General features: G+C 35.7%; 2 protein-coding genes across 2 annotated transcripts; one reads left to right on the forward strand and one right to left on the reverse strand.

The window, feature by feature from the left end:
- The first annotated feature begins 4,267 nt into the window (after positions 1–4,267).
- LOC140776254 (membrane protein PM19L) lies at positions 4,268–5,555 on the forward strand. Its single transcript, XM_073119896.1, has 4 exons — positions 4,268–4,394; positions 4,479–4,698; positions 5,098–5,143; positions 5,218–5,555. The coding sequence occupies exons 1-4, from the start codon at positions 4,268–4,270 to the stop codon at positions 5,317–5,319; spliced, it is 495 nt and encodes a 164-aa protein (XP_072975997.1). The 3' UTR covers positions 5,320–5,555.
- A 135-nt stretch (positions 5,556–5,690) lies between these two features.
- Positions 5,691–18,825, reverse strand: LOC140776253 (DEAD-box ATP-dependent RNA helicase 57). The gene is made up of 12 exons (XM_073119895.1): positions 18,543–18,825; positions 18,337–18,451; positions 18,127–18,245; positions 17,954–18,045; positions 12,048–12,144; positions 11,882–11,962; positions 11,580–11,812; positions 7,527–7,721; positions 7,282–7,372; positions 6,648–6,770; positions 6,306–6,456; positions 5,691–5,969 (listed from the first exon to the last, which is right to left on the reverse strand). Exons 1-12 carry the CDS (start codon positions 18,621–18,623, stop codon positions 5,761–5,763), a joined length of 1,587 nt encoding a protein of 528 aa, XP_072975996.1. The 5' UTR covers positions 18,624–18,825; the 3' UTR covers positions 5,691–5,760.
- Between the last annotated feature and the right edge of the window lie 1,332 nt (positions 18,826–20,157).

Below are 20,157 nucleotides of genomic sequence, written 5' to 3' on the forward strand. Positions count from 1 at the left end.
TTTGATCATGATGCGCACATTCATATTTACTTATTATTGTATTTTTCTATCGCACTACTTTTAGACTATAGTAGTACATACTTGCTGGGCTTTATGCTCACCACCGGTTGGTGGAATTATTTTCAAATTAGTAGATGACGCTTGAGCTCGTAAAAAATCTAGCAAAGACTAGTTTTGAGTCTTCTAATTCTTATTATTTTTTATTCATGTAAATTAAGCTAAATGGCTTGTAGCTCCTACGTTGGCTTCACTTATTTTTGTTTGGATATGTATTTTGGGCTTGTGGCCTTAGTGTTATGGGTTTTTTCGTTTGTGTTATTTATAGAAATGTGGGCTTTTTGCTTGTACATTGTGTTGAAATATTAACCAACAAGTCACGTGGCCATGTGAGAGGCACGTGTTTGGTGATGAGTGTTACATTAGTAACTTAACATAGAAATCCTATTTAGCTTATAGTATAATATAAATGCATAAGACTGAATTAGAGTTGATACATGCTCAATTATGCTCGTCAATATACTAGTAGATACACTATCTCACAAAGAGATCTCGAGACATAGGAGGAGATCAACATTTGAGAGCTTATCCCTATCCAGATATATTTTCTAAGCAAATAAATCTTCCGTTACCATAATATTGTGAGTATTATAATAATGTATATATTTAGTCTTTTATATATTATTCCTTATGCTCATGTCCTTTACTTTATGTGTATGTTTTAAATTAGTGAGTTGATCCATGTTTCATAGAATCATGTATGCTATAATTATCATAAACATGACATGACAAAGATGATAAAAAAATTTATATATACCAAGAAGATCTTATAAACCTAACGGTACCCGATAACATAGGGTTAAAGTGTCTTTTTAGCTGTGCGCTCCTTATAGTATGATGATTTGAGTTGCATACTCTCTATTCCGTTGTGTACAATGATATAAGATAGGGCTTATGAGCTTCAACCAATCATATACCGTGTTGCCATGCATGTATGAGTGTTATTACCGCTCTATTCTTTCCTCATTGTTTGTTTTGTTTCGTGTGAGTTTGTAATATATTACGTAATTGCTTTCTATGAGCTTATGACATAATGGGTGAGAATTGACTTAAACTCTATGTGAGCCTATTATATGACAAGTAATTACATAGTAGAATGTGATATGATTATTAGATATCTAATAAATCAACAGCAAATATTATATGAATTTTGGCTACCATTTATTTAGATTACACTATCATATTTCTTTAGCATTAAATATACTATTGTTATTTTACATTATATTTAGGCTTTTGGAGATTACACTTGCTTGGCATTACACTCACCACCTTTTAGTGGAATGTGTTATAGATCTAGAGGACCGCAAGTTTAGCATAAGGTAGTTGTTGCAGTGTAACTATTAGTTGTTTATGTTTACTTTATTTAGATGAATGGTTGCTCCTGCCTGGGCTTGATATTTTTGGGTTGTAAGGACATGTAGAGGTTTGTTGTGGCTTGTGTTTTTCATTGGTATTGGACTTATATTTTGATAAAACCAATTATGACTTTAACATTTTATAGAAATATTGATCACTAGGTCACATGAGCACCACATGAATACTCCCAATGTGAAAGGCACATGTAATTGGAGGTGGATATTTTTGTTAAGTACTTCTTGGCCTAACTAATCAAGTATACAAGTATACGCACAAATTGCATTGATAATGAAAATTTTAAAACTTTATATAAATCTAGTTTGAGAGTGATAAACTTTATGCTTATGAAATGAGCATGCTATGAAAACATAAATAAGATAAATAAGAAAAATATAAGGGAAATAAAATACCAAAATTTATAGTGGTTCGACTAATACCTACATCCACTCCTTAAGGATCCTCCCTTGAGGATTCACCATGCACTCAAAGGCGTACATCACTGCTTCCCAAGGTGCTAGAAACATTTACAAGAGATTTATCCCTCAAAACGATTATTGTTTTACATCACAAAGTCTACGAACTTCTTCCAAGAAACTTGCCTAATTTCTTACCCAAAAATCAAAAGACTTTTTCACCTTCTTCAAAATAAGCTCGATGCAAATACATCCAAGGTGTGTATTACTCTGAACGAGTTAGAATTGCAAATGAATCTCACTAAAAGGAAAAATAAGAGAAAAAAGAAATTATCAAGCAGAAACTTATCTTCTTCTCTAATATGAGCTGAACTAGATTACTTACTTTTATATTATTTGATTTTGCCTTTGAAACTCTTCCTTCAATATGAGGTATAAGCCTCATTTTATAGGCTTGCAAAACTCTTCCCTGTTTTAAGTAGTTTAAAGCAATGATACATATTCGGCAAAGCATTTAACTTGTGTAGTTTTTGGTCAAATTTTTCTCTGAATTATAGAAACTTTTTGATAGATAAAATTGTCGACGATTTTGTGGGCAAAGGAAAAGTTGTAATTATTAGATTTTCTCTAATATGATAAAAATTATATCAAAAAAAGTTATGGTTAAAAGAATAAACATATCTCTAGATAGTGTTAACCAAAAAATAGTTATAAATAGTCAATTTACAAGCCCTATTGCATATACATAATATCAAATTTTCAAATATATTTGTATATAAATTTATAGAATATCAATTTTATTTTTCACATATAAAAATTCATATTTATCATATCATCATATAGAATGTTATAACTAAAAATACAGACATGTATCAATAATCAATTTGCCAAAAATATTGTTTTATAATTTCTAAATTGCAACATAAGTTTAAGAAATAAAACCTTAGAATTAGAAAATATATAGTATAATAAAGAATTACATAAATGACGGCTAAAGCAAAGAGAGACAAAGGGGAACTTGTCAGAGGAGAAAGAGAAGGCTAGAGTAAGAAAAATAGAGCGATATTGAGAGAGAGATTAAAAGAGAATCTATTCAATGTATGCCTAAGTACAAACCATAAAACTTTATTTATAGTTAATAAAATAAAGAGTTCTAAAATAATAAAATCAAATAAGAAAAAAACAATATGCTTATTCTACTAGTCTCCGTATCTCCTTCGAATTGGATAATAGTTTCACACAAAACAAAGTTTGAATATCAAAAATCTTAGATCAGAAAATTATGGATTAAATATTTTGTGACACCGTATGAATATTTTCTAATTACTTTCTGAAACTGCATAGATTGTAAGTTCTTGCAATTGATGGAACTAATTTGAACTCTGACTTAAATCATCTTAATGACTCGGGTGGTCGAACCAACACATGCGCGAGTAGCCGAACCGACTAGCGGGCGTCCATGGTAACTACGGATGGAAGAACCAGATTCCACTCGTCCATCATGGTCGCAGATAGCCATGGTGATTTCCAAGCAAATCATAGCCTCAAAGCTTCACTAGTATTACCCTAGTTGTGTTGAAGACTTCCGCAAAAAAATGTGGATGAGCCACCGTCGTCGTGGTGGCTTGGATGTTGTGCCGGAGGGCAAGCTGAAATCAAGGCTTACGTGTGCATAAATTTTGTGACAACGAGCCGGCTGGATCTCTCGAACTAGGCCTAGATCATAGGTTTACCCCCATCTAGGGCTCTCTAATACCAATCGATGCAAATCGATGTAGAGAGATCTCTATCGTTCTAAGTAAATAGATTCAACAACGTGTTGCAAAGTAAGCAAATAAAATTGTATCTGCTAATGTTTCTCTAATAAGCAGTGGCAATGCTTATCCAGATGTATTGGATAAACCATGTGGAAAAGTAAATTATTTCGTTGAACGGTTACGATTTCATGATCAACTTCAGTGATCGCTGGCTTAGTGTTGTTGGCTTGTTTCCAACTTTGTGACGTAAACTGTTGTTCGACCTGTGCAAGAGCAAAACGAGCCAATGCCAAGCATCTATTAAAGCCCACAATCATAAATGGTGGAGTCGAGAGAAGAGCATCTATTATCTAAAGTGGACTCGATGTGGCATCTCTCCTAAAGAAGTCTCCACGTAACCAGGAAGTGAAGAAAAGAACTTATCTGCTCACCATGCAAATTCTGTATCTTAGGTAGCTATCCCACGGTGTTATGTTCTGGAAGATCACACCAAATCCACGACATGCAGCCAAGAGTGAGATTCTTTCCTTCTTACAAGATAAAAGTGGAAGAAGAAACCTCTTGCCAAGTAAGCAAGTAACGAATCGGCTAATTAAAGAAGAGCCAACTGCTAGTAAGCAAATATTCTCTGCTAGGCTATATATATTACCTATGAGTCGATGCCTTGCATTATAGCTATCACTAATGGCTTCCGGGGGCTCAAAGACTGTGGCTACCACCCTTCTCTTAGTCAACCTCATTATGTACGTCATCGTAGCAGCAATCGCTGGGTGGGCTCTTAACTACGGCGTCAATGAGACGCCCTATTCATGTAAGTAAATAAATACCCTGAGAAATTTAGTTCTCTCTTGATCAATATGCTCATAATGTTCAAATTTCATGTGAATACGAGCAGTATCGGGCTTGACTCCGCCAGCTCGGTTGTTTCCCATATACTTTCCGATCGGCAACTTAGCCACTGGCTTCTTCGTGATATTCTCCCTCATCACCGGAGTTGTCGGCATTGCTACTTCACTCACCGGCCTACAAGAGGTATCACGGTGGAATCCGGCCAGCCTATTGTCAGCTGCAGCCTCTTCAATTATTACTTGGGCCCTCACTCTTCTGGCCATGGGGTAAACATTTCTCAACCCTGTGAAATGGACTTTTGTTTGTTCCGGTTTTCTTAGCTAATTTTCGGAACATGTTGGTATCTTGCGGATTCGGCAATTTTTTAAATATTTAGGTAAAGAAGACTGATGAAACCCATACTTTGACCTATTCTGGCACATTATTTTACCTCACAAAAAAGCACACATTCCTCTTGAACTACCCTAATCTTATTCTCTCAGCACTACTACTTTGGCATATATCAGATATCCTGACAGGTCCATTTACAATTCGTAGCTTCCGATTACTACTAAGAATACGCAATACATGAACCTGTAAATCCACCATCTATCAAAAATTCTCTGGAGGGGACAAAATGAAGTTTGAGATAATCGGGATAACCAATTTCAATTTTGCCTTTGCAGATTAGCCTGTAAAGAGATAAGCATCGGTTGGAGGAGTGCAAGCCTGGTAAGCTGAAAGAATCTTTACCTTGAAGAGAAGCTTCAGTACTGATGTAGCTTTTTCTTTTTCCTGCTTCACAGAGGACGATGGAAACGCTAACGATCGTCTTAACTGGAACTCAGTTGCTCTGCACAGGAGCTATCCATGCGGGAGCAAAGAACGCCAGCTTAGAAAGATTCTGAGCTCATAAGGATCACCCGTCCAATCATCCACCTCAAAAGTATCTCCCATATATTGAAGTATTTTACTTTGACACTCAGAATTTTGTGGAATGGAAAAAAATAAATAAATCCTTGGGAATTTCAAATTAATCGCAAACACAATGTATAAACGAAAAAAGTAAAACTCCAGAGAATGTACATGGCAAGATTGCATGTTTATATGGAAGTAATACTACAATATAGCATTCTTTACTCTAGTTTCTTTCTTAGCATCAGCAAAATCGATACAATGTTATCAATGGCAACTATGAGAGGTTTTGGGTTTCTGTAAAGGAAAATCTAACAAGAAAGATAAATAAGGATGAAAAATGAGTATTTAGCTTGTTCATGACTTACATATAATAACCAAAGAAATAACTGAAAAAGAATTCACCTAGTGTGGCTGACTTTCTCAAGTACAGTTTATTCTGCATTGTCCTCCGGTAGCGTTGAGATTGAGTCTCTCTTAGGCCGGTGCTTTTTATGCTTGAGCTTAGGCAATGCTAATATCCAGGAGGGAACTTCACAGCCAGATGATGTCATCACATTGGCTACATTCCGTAAAAATGGCTTGTCCTCTTCAGTGTACAGCGTTATTGCTTCCCCAGGTCTACCAGCTCTTCCAGACCGTCCTAAAAAAGACAAACCATGGATTTAATGTCCACATATCCTAAACCATAGCATATTGAGATAACATAAATAACAAGATACTGATAACTACATTTAGGATGATCTCTATTTTGAAAACATCATCTTGCTGTAAGGTATATCTACAACCTACTTAAAATGGCTAAAGAAATTTCATTAAACCACCACTTCTCAACTCACAGAAACTAGTGTGCAAGGCTGACCATGTCAGGCTAAGCTTGGCAAATAGGCAAAATCATCCACATTGTTGACTGACTATGAAGATCTTTTGTTAATATTGGAATCAAAGAGAGATTTATGGGCTAGACCATGTTACGTACCAATTCGATGAATATAAGCTGCACCTGATTCTGGAAAATCATAGTTAATCACACAGTTGACGCCCTTAAAGTCCATGCCCCGGGAAATGACATCAGTTGCTATTAAAACCCAGGTCTTTCCTGCTCTGAAGTTGTCAACAGCATCTTCTCTCTAGGGACATAAAAGCAACAAAACAAAATTTTAAAAAAAAAATGGGAAGAAGTCAACATCAAAGTCCATCAGAGATTTTTCAGAATTCAAAAAAGAACAAAGAAAAAATAGTGCCTGCAATATTACATTCAGCACAACTGCCCTACTAAGGATCAGGAAAAGCAATGGTAGAATATTTTTAAGAGCAATACCTGTTGCTGAGTGAGATCTGCATGAATCACATCAGCTTTAATGTCATCAAATGCCACTTCCTTGTAGAGTTCCTTAGCCCTTTCTTTGCTTTGAACAAACAGCAAGACTGGGGGATTTAGACACTACCAGCAAAAAGATATCCAATTAGAAACCAATAAGAAAATATAGCATGTGATAAGTTCTAACAACTAAAAACAGATGAAAAATAAAAGCACATTTACTTCTCCAGAATCATTATGAATGGTTCCTACTTTCTACATTGTGAGTCGGATGCCTATATTTGATCAATATTTGCTTATTAAGAGTTCAAGAAAGGCCGGAATTAGACAAGCTGCAAAAACAGAATCTTGTATGAGTTTTGGAACTTCTAGTGAATAGGTGCATAATGGCTCCTAACACAAACAACTTTAAGCATACCCTCTGAAAAATTGGAAAAAAAAGGGCAATATACATTATCAGACCAACAAATCAGATGAGAAAATGCAGCACAAGAAACATAGATGTACTTGGAGAAAACAAAGGTAGATCACATCATTTTTGTCATGCTTTAAAATGAAGATGCTGGCAAAGACATCATAGTGTTACTGAAGCAGGAAATGTAGATAAAGTACAACAGAAGGATGAACACCATACCTGGGCAAAGCTTTGCCTAAGAGCAAGCAGCTTTCCCTTCTCACTTCCAGCAAAAACCAATTTTTGTTTAATCAATTCAGAGGCAGAATTCCTGTCAAGTTCTCTAACAAATAAGGCATGTACAAAGGACTGCAAAAAATATCAAGGCAAATTGGACTTTGATTTCTTCCGTTATGAACTGAAGTAACAATCTAACAGATATCTATATAGCACACAAGAAAAATGAGGAAACCGAGAAAACTCACTTTCTACCCACAATGATTCGAACTGCATCATGCATTATCGAACGAGCTAGTTCCTCAACGGAATCAGGCAAGGTAGCACTAAACAGAGAACGGACAATCGAAGGATTTGAGCAAGCTTTTACAACAGAATCTATTTGCTCGACAAACCCAAGCTCAAAAAGCTTATCAGATTCATCCAAGACAAGGTATTCCACCCTGCACAAAAAAACTAAGATCAAGATCAATTATCAACTCCTTGAGACCAATTCATTCCAACAAACACTATATATTAAACTCTTAACTCAGATGGACTTTACTATCTAAAAATCATATTTAGTGAAAAGAAATATTCTTACTCGAATTACTAGGAAAAGCTCAGAAGCATCACCCAACTTCATAGGTTGATGCTATTTCAGACAATTAAAATCAGATTATACAGTATTACACGATGTGCTTCAATTTTACTTTTTAGTCAAACAACAAATCATAGTTATAAAGGTTAGATCAAATAAAGTATCACAAAATCATATTGATCATTAATCTTCATAGTGTAAACTTAACTTATCCTAGGAGTTTGGTTACTTATCCTAGGAGTTTGGTTACTTATCCTAGGAGTTTAGTTAAGTTTAGTTTACATAACTAACAATATAGTGTTTCCTGCAAATATTTAGTAAAGTGCATAGCTCAATTGGTAGATATTGAAAATGCAATGTCAAATAGATGAAAAGGTCCTGTTAAATGCAAATTTCTTTAAACAAAAAAGTCTCTCCCTCAATTCCTACTACCCTAATCCTCTCAGTTCTCCCTCTCTCGAGCTCCATCTCCAACGGTCGACAATGCAGGGCAGCACTGGCGAGCAGCGGACATATGCTCCCTTTCACTCTCTTGCCACCCCTACCAATGCGACCACCACCTCCCACATCCCAATCTCACTCTCCCATAAACTCGCTCCCTCACACACACACCCATCTATCTTACACTAAAACCCCCCCAACCCCCTACCCCCAACAACTAGTGGCCACCAGCAGCCACCTCCCATAACTCTCATATATACCTTTGTCTCTTTCTATCTCTCAACCCCATCTTACACTCTCTTTCTCACTCTCCTAATCCCACCCCCTGGCGGCCACCAAATGTGTCTACTGATTATTAGATTATTGATTATTGACTAGTAGATTAGACTAATTAGTATTTTATTTAGTAGATTACTACTAACTAATTTTTATTTTTTAGTAAAAGTAGGATGTTGATTATTATTTACTGCTAATTAGTGTTTAATAGTGTATTAATTGTGAATGATTTGGAGAAGATTTGAATCCTAAAAAACCATTGCTCTGATATTAAAATGAGATGAAACAATGGGATCATTTGATGTGATTCGTGCCAAACCGAGTCATCTCGTACACATTAGGCTCGGGCATGAAGGCATTAGGCTCATGAGCCAAGTCATTTATCTAGTTAGTTTCTGTTTTCATGCTTAGTTCAGTTAGCTTGAGTTGTTTAGTTAATGGTATGTTAGTCTAGTCTTGAACAGGTTTGCTTAATTGGTTTGGTTAACCGGTTAGCCTACAACATATATTATGGAGTGCAACCAGATTTGGATTATGCATGAATTATCAGGTTAGCCTATCTTCTCCTCTCTAATATGAAGCTCCTCCTTCCTCGCTCAAATCCTAGCAGCGCGCCACCTTACCTTTGCGTACTTCTTGCCTATTTCAACCGTCAGACCCTCCCTCCTTGGAACACCAACACCTTCTCCCCCCTCTTCCTTCACCCTACTGCACCACGTGCAAACCTTACTTGGAACACATGACCAAGTCTCCATCTCCACCATCATCATCTTGCCGATATCCAACACCTCCACTGGAACTTCGCCAATTTTAGCCCTAGCTACGATCTGAATCTATAAAAGGCGTGAATATCAATTTGTAGATTAGGAGATTACGGAACGAACCCTTCTGGTTTCATAATTTTCCCACTACGAATGAATATCTGGTGAATATTCTCTTCCGACTACGAAGTCTACCTTCCTAAACTCAAGCTTGATCTAGTAGCCAAGTTCGGGTCACAATATTGTTAGGATTCTAGGAATGATAATAGTTAGAAAAAGAAAAGTAATGGGGTTTCACACATCCATTTTCAACTAGGGTATCACATCTAAGACTCACATTAAAGATAAATCTCAAAAAAAATTATTTCTTCGTGAATCCCGATTGAGTAAAAAGCTAGACTATATATAGACATTATAAATGACAATAAGCAAATAACACCCTAAAGAATTGCAAAAAAGCAAATATAATCTTACACACCATAAATAGCAGATATATAAAAAAATAATCGACTTAAGACATTTCCTGAAGGAGAAACTATACTGATACATCTGCCCATGTAATGTCACTGAAATCCGCATCAGAAGCATATTGCTCATGTTAAAAGTGATATTGTGCCTTGTCCAAAAGCCACTAATGTGGCAAAAAAGATTATTAAGGAACATCTAGATGGGAGCAAAATAAAAAGAATGATAAATCAAGAGAGACAACAAAATTAAGAGCAAAAGTAAACATTTTTGGAGAGAGGGATAATCCGAAAATTTTAGATGTTTCTTTGAAGTAAAAGACCAAGGACTAAATGTCTTCTAGACAAATTCACAGTGAAGAAAGATGGCAAAGAAGAACTGAACATTAAATATACTTTTGCAAAAGAAGAAAGAGATATAATGAATATATGATTATCATTTGTCGATTGTGCTTTTATATATTTGATAAAAGCATTATGCAAACCAAATGTTACTTGTGTGTATATAACATGGTTCTACACATTATTTAGTACAGTTACACATATGCTAGTTTATTACAAGACAATATAGTATATATTAATATCATATATAATATTAAATATATTTAATATATCAAAATACTAAGCTGCATAAGCGCCCACATATGCATTCGCATAGCGCATACCAACGACATTTTTCACAACATTGATTTGAAAAACAATCACGGTTAATTACACTTAGCCATCCTAAACTATCATTGTTTTCCATATACACCCCTTGCCTAAAAAAATTCTTAGTTCAGAGAGTTCATATAGTTTTCTTTCGTAATTGAGGAGTTGTAGATTTTTTTTCTTAGTTCAGGAATTTTATATGGAAATGGTTTAGAATGTATACGTAATTTGTGATAGTTTAGGATGAGCTAAGTGTAATTATCCCTTTGATTTATGCTTTATAGTACTAATTTTTCATTATGGTTCTATTTTATTTTGTACACATTATATCTAGGTGCCTTCCAACTAAATAATTGTCACTCTCCCCAATAGACACATTTTAGTCATGCTAAACAAGATAACATGAATTTTATTTGCTTCAAGTACAACAAAAGTTTATTATCCAAAATGGAATATTCCTTCTCAATTTTTTCCTCTAATATTATGACCCTAATACAACAATAATACTCTAACATCAAATATCACACTGAACTGATGAAGATTACATGTGACCTACCGAGAGAATGAAAATAGTAACATAACAAAGACTCAACATTTTGATAAATCTATCATGCATTGTACCCCCATATCATGTTTCTAGTACTTCCTCTGAATCGCTCATATGATACCTAGACCGGTAAAGTTCATCATCATATGTAATTATCTAAAATATTTGCAAAAATAGATTTGTATCAAAATTAGACTTTTATTCTTAGTTTCTAAAGCTAAAGGTTTTTGAAAGAATATTGATGTGTTTAGATGCATGTACACTTCATCATGCTTCATATAAATAATTAAGATTTCCTCTATCTGATCTTGATATCTTTGTCTCACCATGCCAACCAAGAAATGATAGCAAAAAATTCATTATCTGCATATGCAAGAACAAAAGGAATAAAGCATGATTCTAAACATAGACAAAAGCAGACTTAACCAATATTATCAGAAATCAATGCAAGATTTTCCTCCCAAGGGCACTTATGGAGAGAAATATGAATTCATCAAAGCATCAGAGAGTGGATTATTTCTGATTTTTACATCATCCTAACAAATAAATCAGGAAGAGAAAAGGTCTCTCCGAATACTGACCTACTCAAATCGAGCTTCCTATTGCGCATAGCATACTCCAACCGAAGTGGAGTCGACACAAGAATGTCACATGGCATTTTCTCAAAATCACCACATCTTGATAGCTCCTTAGTCATTAACTTAATGTAGAATTTCCTTCCTTTTGCCAACTTCTTGCACTCTCTCGTAGTTTGTGCAGCCAATTCTCTCGTAGGACAAAGGATTAGAGTTTTGACACCATCTTTAGATCCTGTCTATTAACAACAAATCTTAAAGGAGTCCAGATATCAGCTATAAATAATAAGCACACTACTAGATGCTACCTTCATTTTTGTAAGCATTGGGCATAAAAATGCCAATGTCTTGCCAGAACCTGTGGGTGCACAAGCAAAGCACTCCCTCCCCTGAGTTAAGACCCATCGAATTAGTTTAAACATAAAAATAAATACTTCAAAGAGAAACATTAAACGCAGACAAAGAAGCACTTACGGAGAGGAGTACTGGGATAGCCTGCCTTTGAATAGGTGTAGGATCTTTAAATCCGAGCCCCCACAAGTTCTGCAACAAGTAGGATTTGCAGCCATACCTGATGACTAACAAGTTATTAATATGACATGTAGCATTACTTGAATTTGGAAATCAACAAAAATTAAGATCTTATGTTGTAGAAGAAATAAGTGCAAGTTTGAAAGAAAGAAAGTGCCAAGAATAGCTTTCTCCATGTATATTTATTGATACTTCAGAGGGCAAGGATGACACTACGGGCATAACCCAGGAAATACATGACAACAATCTGTAATCCTTGGTTCACCTTCAAGCAGCATTGAGCAGATCGGAGATTTTAGATTCCTAATGCACAGGTTCAATAATTAAACCAAACAACCCTATGTTGGAACCTCCCCAAAAGTAGCTAAGTTGATTCTCTAAGCTCAAATCTTCTCCTATCAAGTTAAGTTAAACCAAATTCAGCAGAGTGTTGGTGTCACACCCCCTACTAACACTATAGTAGATAAGTATGACCAGCCGCGACTCCATTGGGACAGTGCCCAGTAGAGCGCAAGGCCTATAATACCCAAGGAATATTTGATTATCTACCTATAATATAAGACATTTGATTTCTTCTTTTTTTCTCCAATATGCTAAACTTAATCATCATAGTATAAAACAATGCAGAGGTGCATCTATGTAAACTCTTAAATAGAAAACATAACCTAGAGATATTATTTACATCACCACCAAAATTAGTATACATATTAAACTTGTATTTTTGACATATAACACAAGCCATAACTACCCTTAAGAAGGTAGGATACAAAATGTGACATCTAGTAGTGTGCTACCAAAATGGCGTTGTAGAGAGCCCCACTATACATCCTCACACTTCATAAGTCATCTGAAATGGAGGAAAATAGCAATAATGAGCTCACATCCCAGCTGAGTAAATAGAACCTTTTTGAAAATCAAATACATAATTAGAAATATACTTGAGTAAGCAATTAACTAATATTCAAATTGAAGTATCAAAGCATAATGTAAGAAAATCCATTACACCATATTAAAATTGAATTATCAAGCATAATGTAGAATCAAATCTATTGCACCATACAAAATAAATCATTATACATTAGAGCACAGTTAAAATCTCAACATATATTAATTTAGGCAACCATGGCCAATGTTAGCCCACTGACAAGCCCGTCCCATTTTAACTTCGGGATACCAGAGTATCAGTGTATTGGCCCCACTGATAAGGACCGCCCCAATTAACCCCGAGATGCTAAGGTTCGTCCCATTTATACTCCAGGATACTAGAGTTTTCGGATTTCTATCTGTGTGATCACATGCTAGTGTTTGCCCACTAACCAAGCCATATAATACATGGTTCCTATAAAATAACTTTAAAAATGGCTTTCAAGCCTATAATCCAACATATAGCTTACAAAACTTTCAAATATTCAAGTGTTATTCCATCATAAAATCATCAGATAGACAATCTAATATATATAGCTTTACAAAGCTTTTAAATAGTCAAATATTATTCCAACATAAAATCAGCATAAAGACAAGTATAAAATAGATATTCTCACACCAAATCTAAATCTCCTTACTCAAAGCATGCATTTGCTTATGAAAATTAATTTCTCATTCATAAGGTATAAAATATATTTCATTTCAGATACATCCACAGATTAGAAAACCAATTCTACTTGGACCCTGGTACCCCTGGTACCCCGGAATTAAAATGAGACAGGCCTATTAGTGGGCTAACACTGGCCATGGTTGCCTAAATTGATATATGTTGAGATTTTAATTGTGCTCTAATGTATAATGATTTATCTTGTACGGTGCAATAGATTTGATTCTACATTATACTTGATACTTTAATTTGAATATGGTGTAATGGATTTGATTTTACATTATGCTTTGATATTTCGATTTGAATATAGTTAATTGCTTACTCAAGTATATTTCTAATTATGTATTCGATTTTCAAGACGGTTCTATTTACTGAGCAAGGATGTGAGCTCATTATTGTTATTTCCCCCCATTTTAGGTAGATAACACGAGAGTGATCTCGCATACCATTGAAAGATGAATCTAGCATGTTGCCCTGAAAGTTGGAGGTTGTAAAATGTTTAACTCAGATCTGGACATAGCCATGCCTAGGTTGACTCATATTCAGATTAATAGAAGATAACAAAAAGAAATTTAAAAAAAAAAAAATTTCCTCCCACCAGTATGTAGAGATGGCAATTGGGTCAGGTCAAATTCGGGTCGAGTCAGATTCATCCTAAAACGAACACAACCCAATTATTAAACAAGTCAAATTTAATAAACAAGAATACGACTCGATTATTACACGGGTAACACGACAAGGCCGTCTAACCTGTTTATTAAATAGGTTCTATACACGAGAGTAACACAACACAATAATAAGATAACACGACATGATCAACATAATTAACAATTTATACAACATAAAAATATTGTGCCATGGATCAACCTTACTATTTCAAAATACAAAATAATATGAAATCACAAAAATATTGTGATGTTAACAGCCTGACCACCCACGCCGACACGGTAAGCGACGCGACAGTTCAATGAGGAGCACGTGCTCAATCACGGCTACCATGAGCTGGTCTTCAAGGCATGGTACATCGATGGCATCATGCTTTCGACAAGATCGGCATTATCATAGACCCTCAAAACGACAATCTCAACCCCATTCACCACCAACGTTGAATCCATCACCACCAACGCTAAATCCATCACCATCGATGCCAAATCTATCACCACTGCATTGCCGGAGAGTGTGTAGCCACGCAATCAGAGGGCGAAGATAGTGACGGAAAGCTCGAGGTTGGAGATGGACATCATTGTGGAGAAGAGAAAAGTGAAAAAAGAAAGAAAGCTAGGTAAGGGATTTGAGATTTTGAGAAGAAAGGGCACGTGCCCATGGCAGCAGCTACCTCACTGTCGGGAGCTGGTGAGAGGAGAGAGAGAGCACGACTTAGGGGACGACCCCGGCGTCGCTGCCACAGAGGGAGAGGAAGCGGCGTAGATGGAGGCGAGCTACTAGTACAAGATGCTGCGGGTGAGACAATGGAAAGGAGACTAGAAGCACTGGAAGGTATGGGACTCGTGGACGTCGATGATGGCGGAGAGCTAAGGGGTCCACAACGCGTAGGTGGTGGAGGGTGACAACTTCCTTGCCGTCGACGAACAGGGGCGACCGATGGCAACGAGGTGGTTACTAGTGACGAGCTTCTTGGAGGAGTAATTGAAGAAGAGCTTTTATATCTTTAAATCTTTTTAGGGCAAAAGAGGAGATTGGATGAGGAGAGGGGTTAGGGACACAAATACTTTTGGGAAAGAAAGGGAAAGAGGGTTTGGGTTAGGGTTAGGGGTGACAGAGGTGGAAGGAGAGGAGAGAGATTAGGTGGTGGAAATAGGGGATTGGGAGAGTAGAAGCGGTGGCTGATGTTTGGAGACAGTTAGAGTGTAAGTTAGGGTTAGACTTTGGGTTAGATATTTAAAATAAATAAATAAATATATATATATATATATCGGGTCGGTGGGTTGACCCGACCTAACCCGACTCGTACACTTAAACGGGTCAATGGTATTAACCCGAACACGACCCGATTAATAATTAGGCAGCTTAACGTATTTATGACCAAACTCGATTAAGAGCCAGGTTATTGAGTTGGGTCTATTTTTACCACCCTTACCGGCATGTAGAAGGAAATAAAGTAGCAACGTTGCCTATCAGCAAAGAATATTTCATTTTTTTTTTAAAAAAGCATTTGGAGAAGATGTTGGGGAAATGAATTAGGGAAATGAATAGAATAACTCAAATAAAAGGAGAAGAGAATAAATTGGCTAAGTCAAAAAGGAAGCAAAATTATATCATTTATACCAACATTTTGGACCAAGTATAATGACCTAAGCCCTACTTCATAGTCAAGATTCAATCAATCCACAGTAATATTGGTTGGGTCGCATCAAGGAACTAAAATTCCCCAATAATACTATGTGAAGACAATTTAAAACTTTCTCAAAACAAGTTTCTATGGCTTCTCTTTACATGTGACTATAACATATCTAGATAGTAAATATTTAGCTTTTACTCATAATAGACAATCAAAACACCTAGTAAAATGAAGAATCAAAAATACATAAAGATTTGCAGCTTCACTGCAACAGAAGCACATTAATTTAGATTTTAGACTTGAATTGATATTTTATAGCCCTAACATCTAGGTGACACTAAAATGTCTACCATGGTGTGGCCAACTGCTCAATCCATACTTAGTCATGCATGCTTTGTAAGATCTTGTGTAATTATGTTAACAATTTCAAATTCTAGTAATAGCCTAGATAGTTCAAGGTGCCATTGTCAACCAGTAGTAGTACAACCCACTCAATCATTACGAGTCTATGACCATTACACAGGAACCCCAAACCTCACCTAATTGACTATTCCTACACTAACAGAATCGAAGTCAGTTCTGATCCAATATTATGAAAACCTAGACTAGAATACTAGAGGATCACGTTTACAATAGTTTCGATATTTATAACTTAGTTTCATTCACGGCAAGTACAGTTGTTGGGTTTGGATATGTATCTAAATATCAGATCCTTTGGATCCTCTGAAGATCCCCACTAACTATATGGCTGACAGTATTTGCCCCGTGAAAATACGCATTCTTGAGTAATGAAAAGACATTGTGAATATTGTATTACACTAAAATAGTATGTACACTAAACAATTCAGTAGAGTTGAAGATGCATTCATACCACCGGTAAAAAAACATATGCATACATAGACACTATTGTCTGCATCTTAAGATTCATAGCCTAGGTGTCCTGATTCAGATAAAAAATTACAAGTTAATTATATACAACCCACCTTGGGATGGGGATAAAAAGAAGATTAAGATTCAAATCTTTGGATCAAATATCTAACTTAATCACTATTGATCAGATAGAACTTGCAACTTTCTCAGCTTTCCAAAAAGAAATCTCTGAATATATGTCCCTTCCTTGCGGAAGGACTATTAAATAGTTTTGGTATCATCATCTAAGGAAAAAAGATTGATCTTCATGTCCATATCTGCTAATCAATGAGTTTCTAATAGACTGCCTTTCTATATTGTTCAAAATTTTCTGCTATTTGAACTGATATTTTTGGACATCAAAAGATCTTCAAATCCACAATGGTGCAACCTAAACCAATTAAATACACCCTAGTGTTTCATGATCCCATCCCTTTGTGGCATTGAGATTGGTTAAGATCAGGTCGTCTTCAAGCTAAACTTTTGACAGAAATCCTAACTTGCATTAGGTTGAGACTTCCGGGACATACTCTAAAACTTACTCTAATCGAGCATCCAATCAAAGTGCTAGCACATAAACCAAGAGACCAAGTAGTAAAATAGTGGGTAATTTTTAAAATAAATCTAGTGGGGTTGCAAGGGGAATGGCGCTCTCTTGAAAGTATTGAACACATGTGGCTCTGCCAGTGGACCACATTGTGTTCATGCTGATTAATAAGGAAAAGTGCAAGAACTAAATTTAGTCTTGCCACCAATAGCCATACAATGGAGTTCTGTTATTTAGTTATAAAATAGTCATCTTTCAAAACAGATAAATTGAGTTATCCAGGATCAGATCTAATATCTTAGACAAAAATGGAAGACCATTTGCTCATTGCAAGTATAAATCATAGAGGCAAACATGGCAGGAAGGAAAATTAATAGAATACACCAATGCACTTATTTAACGAACAACAAAGATATTTCTATATTTGTAAACTTGTAATATTGCTTGCATATAATTCCTTCACTCCAAAGCCCAATTTGACGAATAAGAAAACATAAACTAACCTTGATTTCAGTTCAGCAAAACCCTCCAGTGGAGGAGGAACATTATAACCTGAGACATGAATCCCATACTTCTTCCGCAGTATCGAAGCTCTCTGAAATCAAGAAAAAGTAAATCCTTTCCAGATTAACTCAAAAAAATTGATTAAAAATTTTAATAAAAGAAGTTGTGAGACCTCAATCTCCTTTTCCACTTCCTTCCTATGATCAGCTTGATCTTCTTCCTTAGATTTTGAGCTTCCACCCGTAGATACGAACTCAGAGCTCTTGAAAACATTGAAACCCTCGACGGTCTCTAACAGAGGGAAAAGAAAACAAAGAAGATCAGCACAGAGCGATCGAAATAGAGATATTTTATTTTACTAGATTAGGTACGGATATGTCACCAGAAGTCTTATCTTTCCTCTTCCTCTTCTTCCCCTTCTCCTTCTTCTCCGGCGATCGCGGGGGCTCAGCTTCCCCCTCAGCTTCGTGCGTATCTGTCAGCGAATCCTTCTTTGGCTGTTGAGCAAGAGAGTTAGGATAAGGGTTCAATGAGATGAGACAAATTCTATAGAAAGTGGAGAGAGAGACAGATAGAGGATGCCCTTGCCTTGAAGCGTTCGATGTCGGCGGCAAATCTCTTGCGGTTAAAATGTGTGCCGGCGAAGAGCAGCGACGAGGACTTCTCCATTGGATTTACTGTCTTCGTCTGCCAAAGGCTCTTCTAAACCCTAGCAAGCTTCCTATCACCGCCCTTCCAAATTCCGACCCAAATCCAAGTGTAGCGCCAAAACTAAATTTCGTTTTGACCAAATCGCCCTTAGGGACACCATGCCATTTTTCTTTTTTTCTTTTTAATTCAAAGGTAAATGTTCCGCTTATGAAAAAAAAATTAACTCCATTAACAATTCATAATCATTTATTCTACTCCAGGTACAATCACAATAATTTATTCTACCCTAGGTACAATCATTTATTCTACCCCAATTAGCAAGTCAATTCAGTGTCTGGTTAGCCTCTCTAAAAGCATAATTAAATTTACAATTGTAAAAATTACGAGTTAAGAGAGTTAAGAAATTCATATCATTGATTAAGTTACCAATTGACGAGGCTTGTTTAAAGATCCCCTTCAAGCAATTAACGAGGATAAGTGAATCGGTTTCGATAATAATATTTTAGATGTCTTTATCTTTCAAAAAAAAGAGTGTCTTTCACACTGTTGTTGCCTTCGCAATCAAAACGGAGTTAAGAAATTCATGTCGTTGCTTAAGTTGCCAATTTGCAAAGTTGGTTTAAAGATCCCCTTCAAGCAATTAATGAGGATAAGTGAATCAGTTTCAATAATAATGTTTTGGATGTCTTTATCTTTCAGAAAAATGAGTGTCTTTCAAACTGTTGTTGCCTCCACAATTAAAACGGATTTAAACTACCCGCGCCAGGTACCTACATAAAAAGGGGCACAATTAGGCTGTCGAACCACGAAGCCTGCCCTTCTGATTTCATCTTGGCCCAAGAAAGAGCCACTAGTGTTGTCCATCACCAACTTGGTGATGGAGGGTTCCATGGAGTGAGAAAATCAAAAGAGATTGGTTTCTTAAGTTGGACAAAATGGTGCTCTAAGTGTTCATATGTTAAGGATAGGATACAGGTGGTAATCTAGTTTAAGTTCTCTTTATCACTATTAAAGGAGACTCGATTTCAGTACTTCCAAATATGTCAGAGAGTGACGATAATCATTTATACTATCTCACATTTATAGCTCACCTCATCATTGCTTTAAATATTTTATTAAAATATCTTAAGTCGCTATCACGTATCACATATCTAAGAGAGTTAAAAGAAAAATAAAAAGAGTCATAAGCTAAATGCTCAACAAATAGACTTTACCATGAATCAGTAATACCATATAGAGAGTACATTATGTACTAAGTAATATAAATTAGAAAGAAGCATCATATTAGGAATATAAATGTATCATCAATAACATATAAATATATGGTAGATCATGTCATAATTAATCAAGTATATAATTTTAGACAATGTATAAACAAATCTCCATGTCATATCATCATCATAACTCTTTCAAATATAACATATGATGCAGGCCAACCATGACCATGCTATTATTTTAAATACAACCATATATTATACATAATGATTATTCGATAATCAGGTATATCAGATGATAATGAAATTATATGTATTTTTTTAGCATCTCAATCATC

Source organism: Typha angustifolia, chromosome 14, assembly GCF_048772165.1.
Source record: "Typha angustifolia cultivar Huaian chromosome 14, ASM4877216v1, whole genome shotgun sequence".
In the NCBI taxonomy this organism is placed as follows: Eukaryota; Viridiplantae; Streptophyta; class Magnoliopsida; order Poales; family Typhaceae; genus Typha; species Typha angustifolia.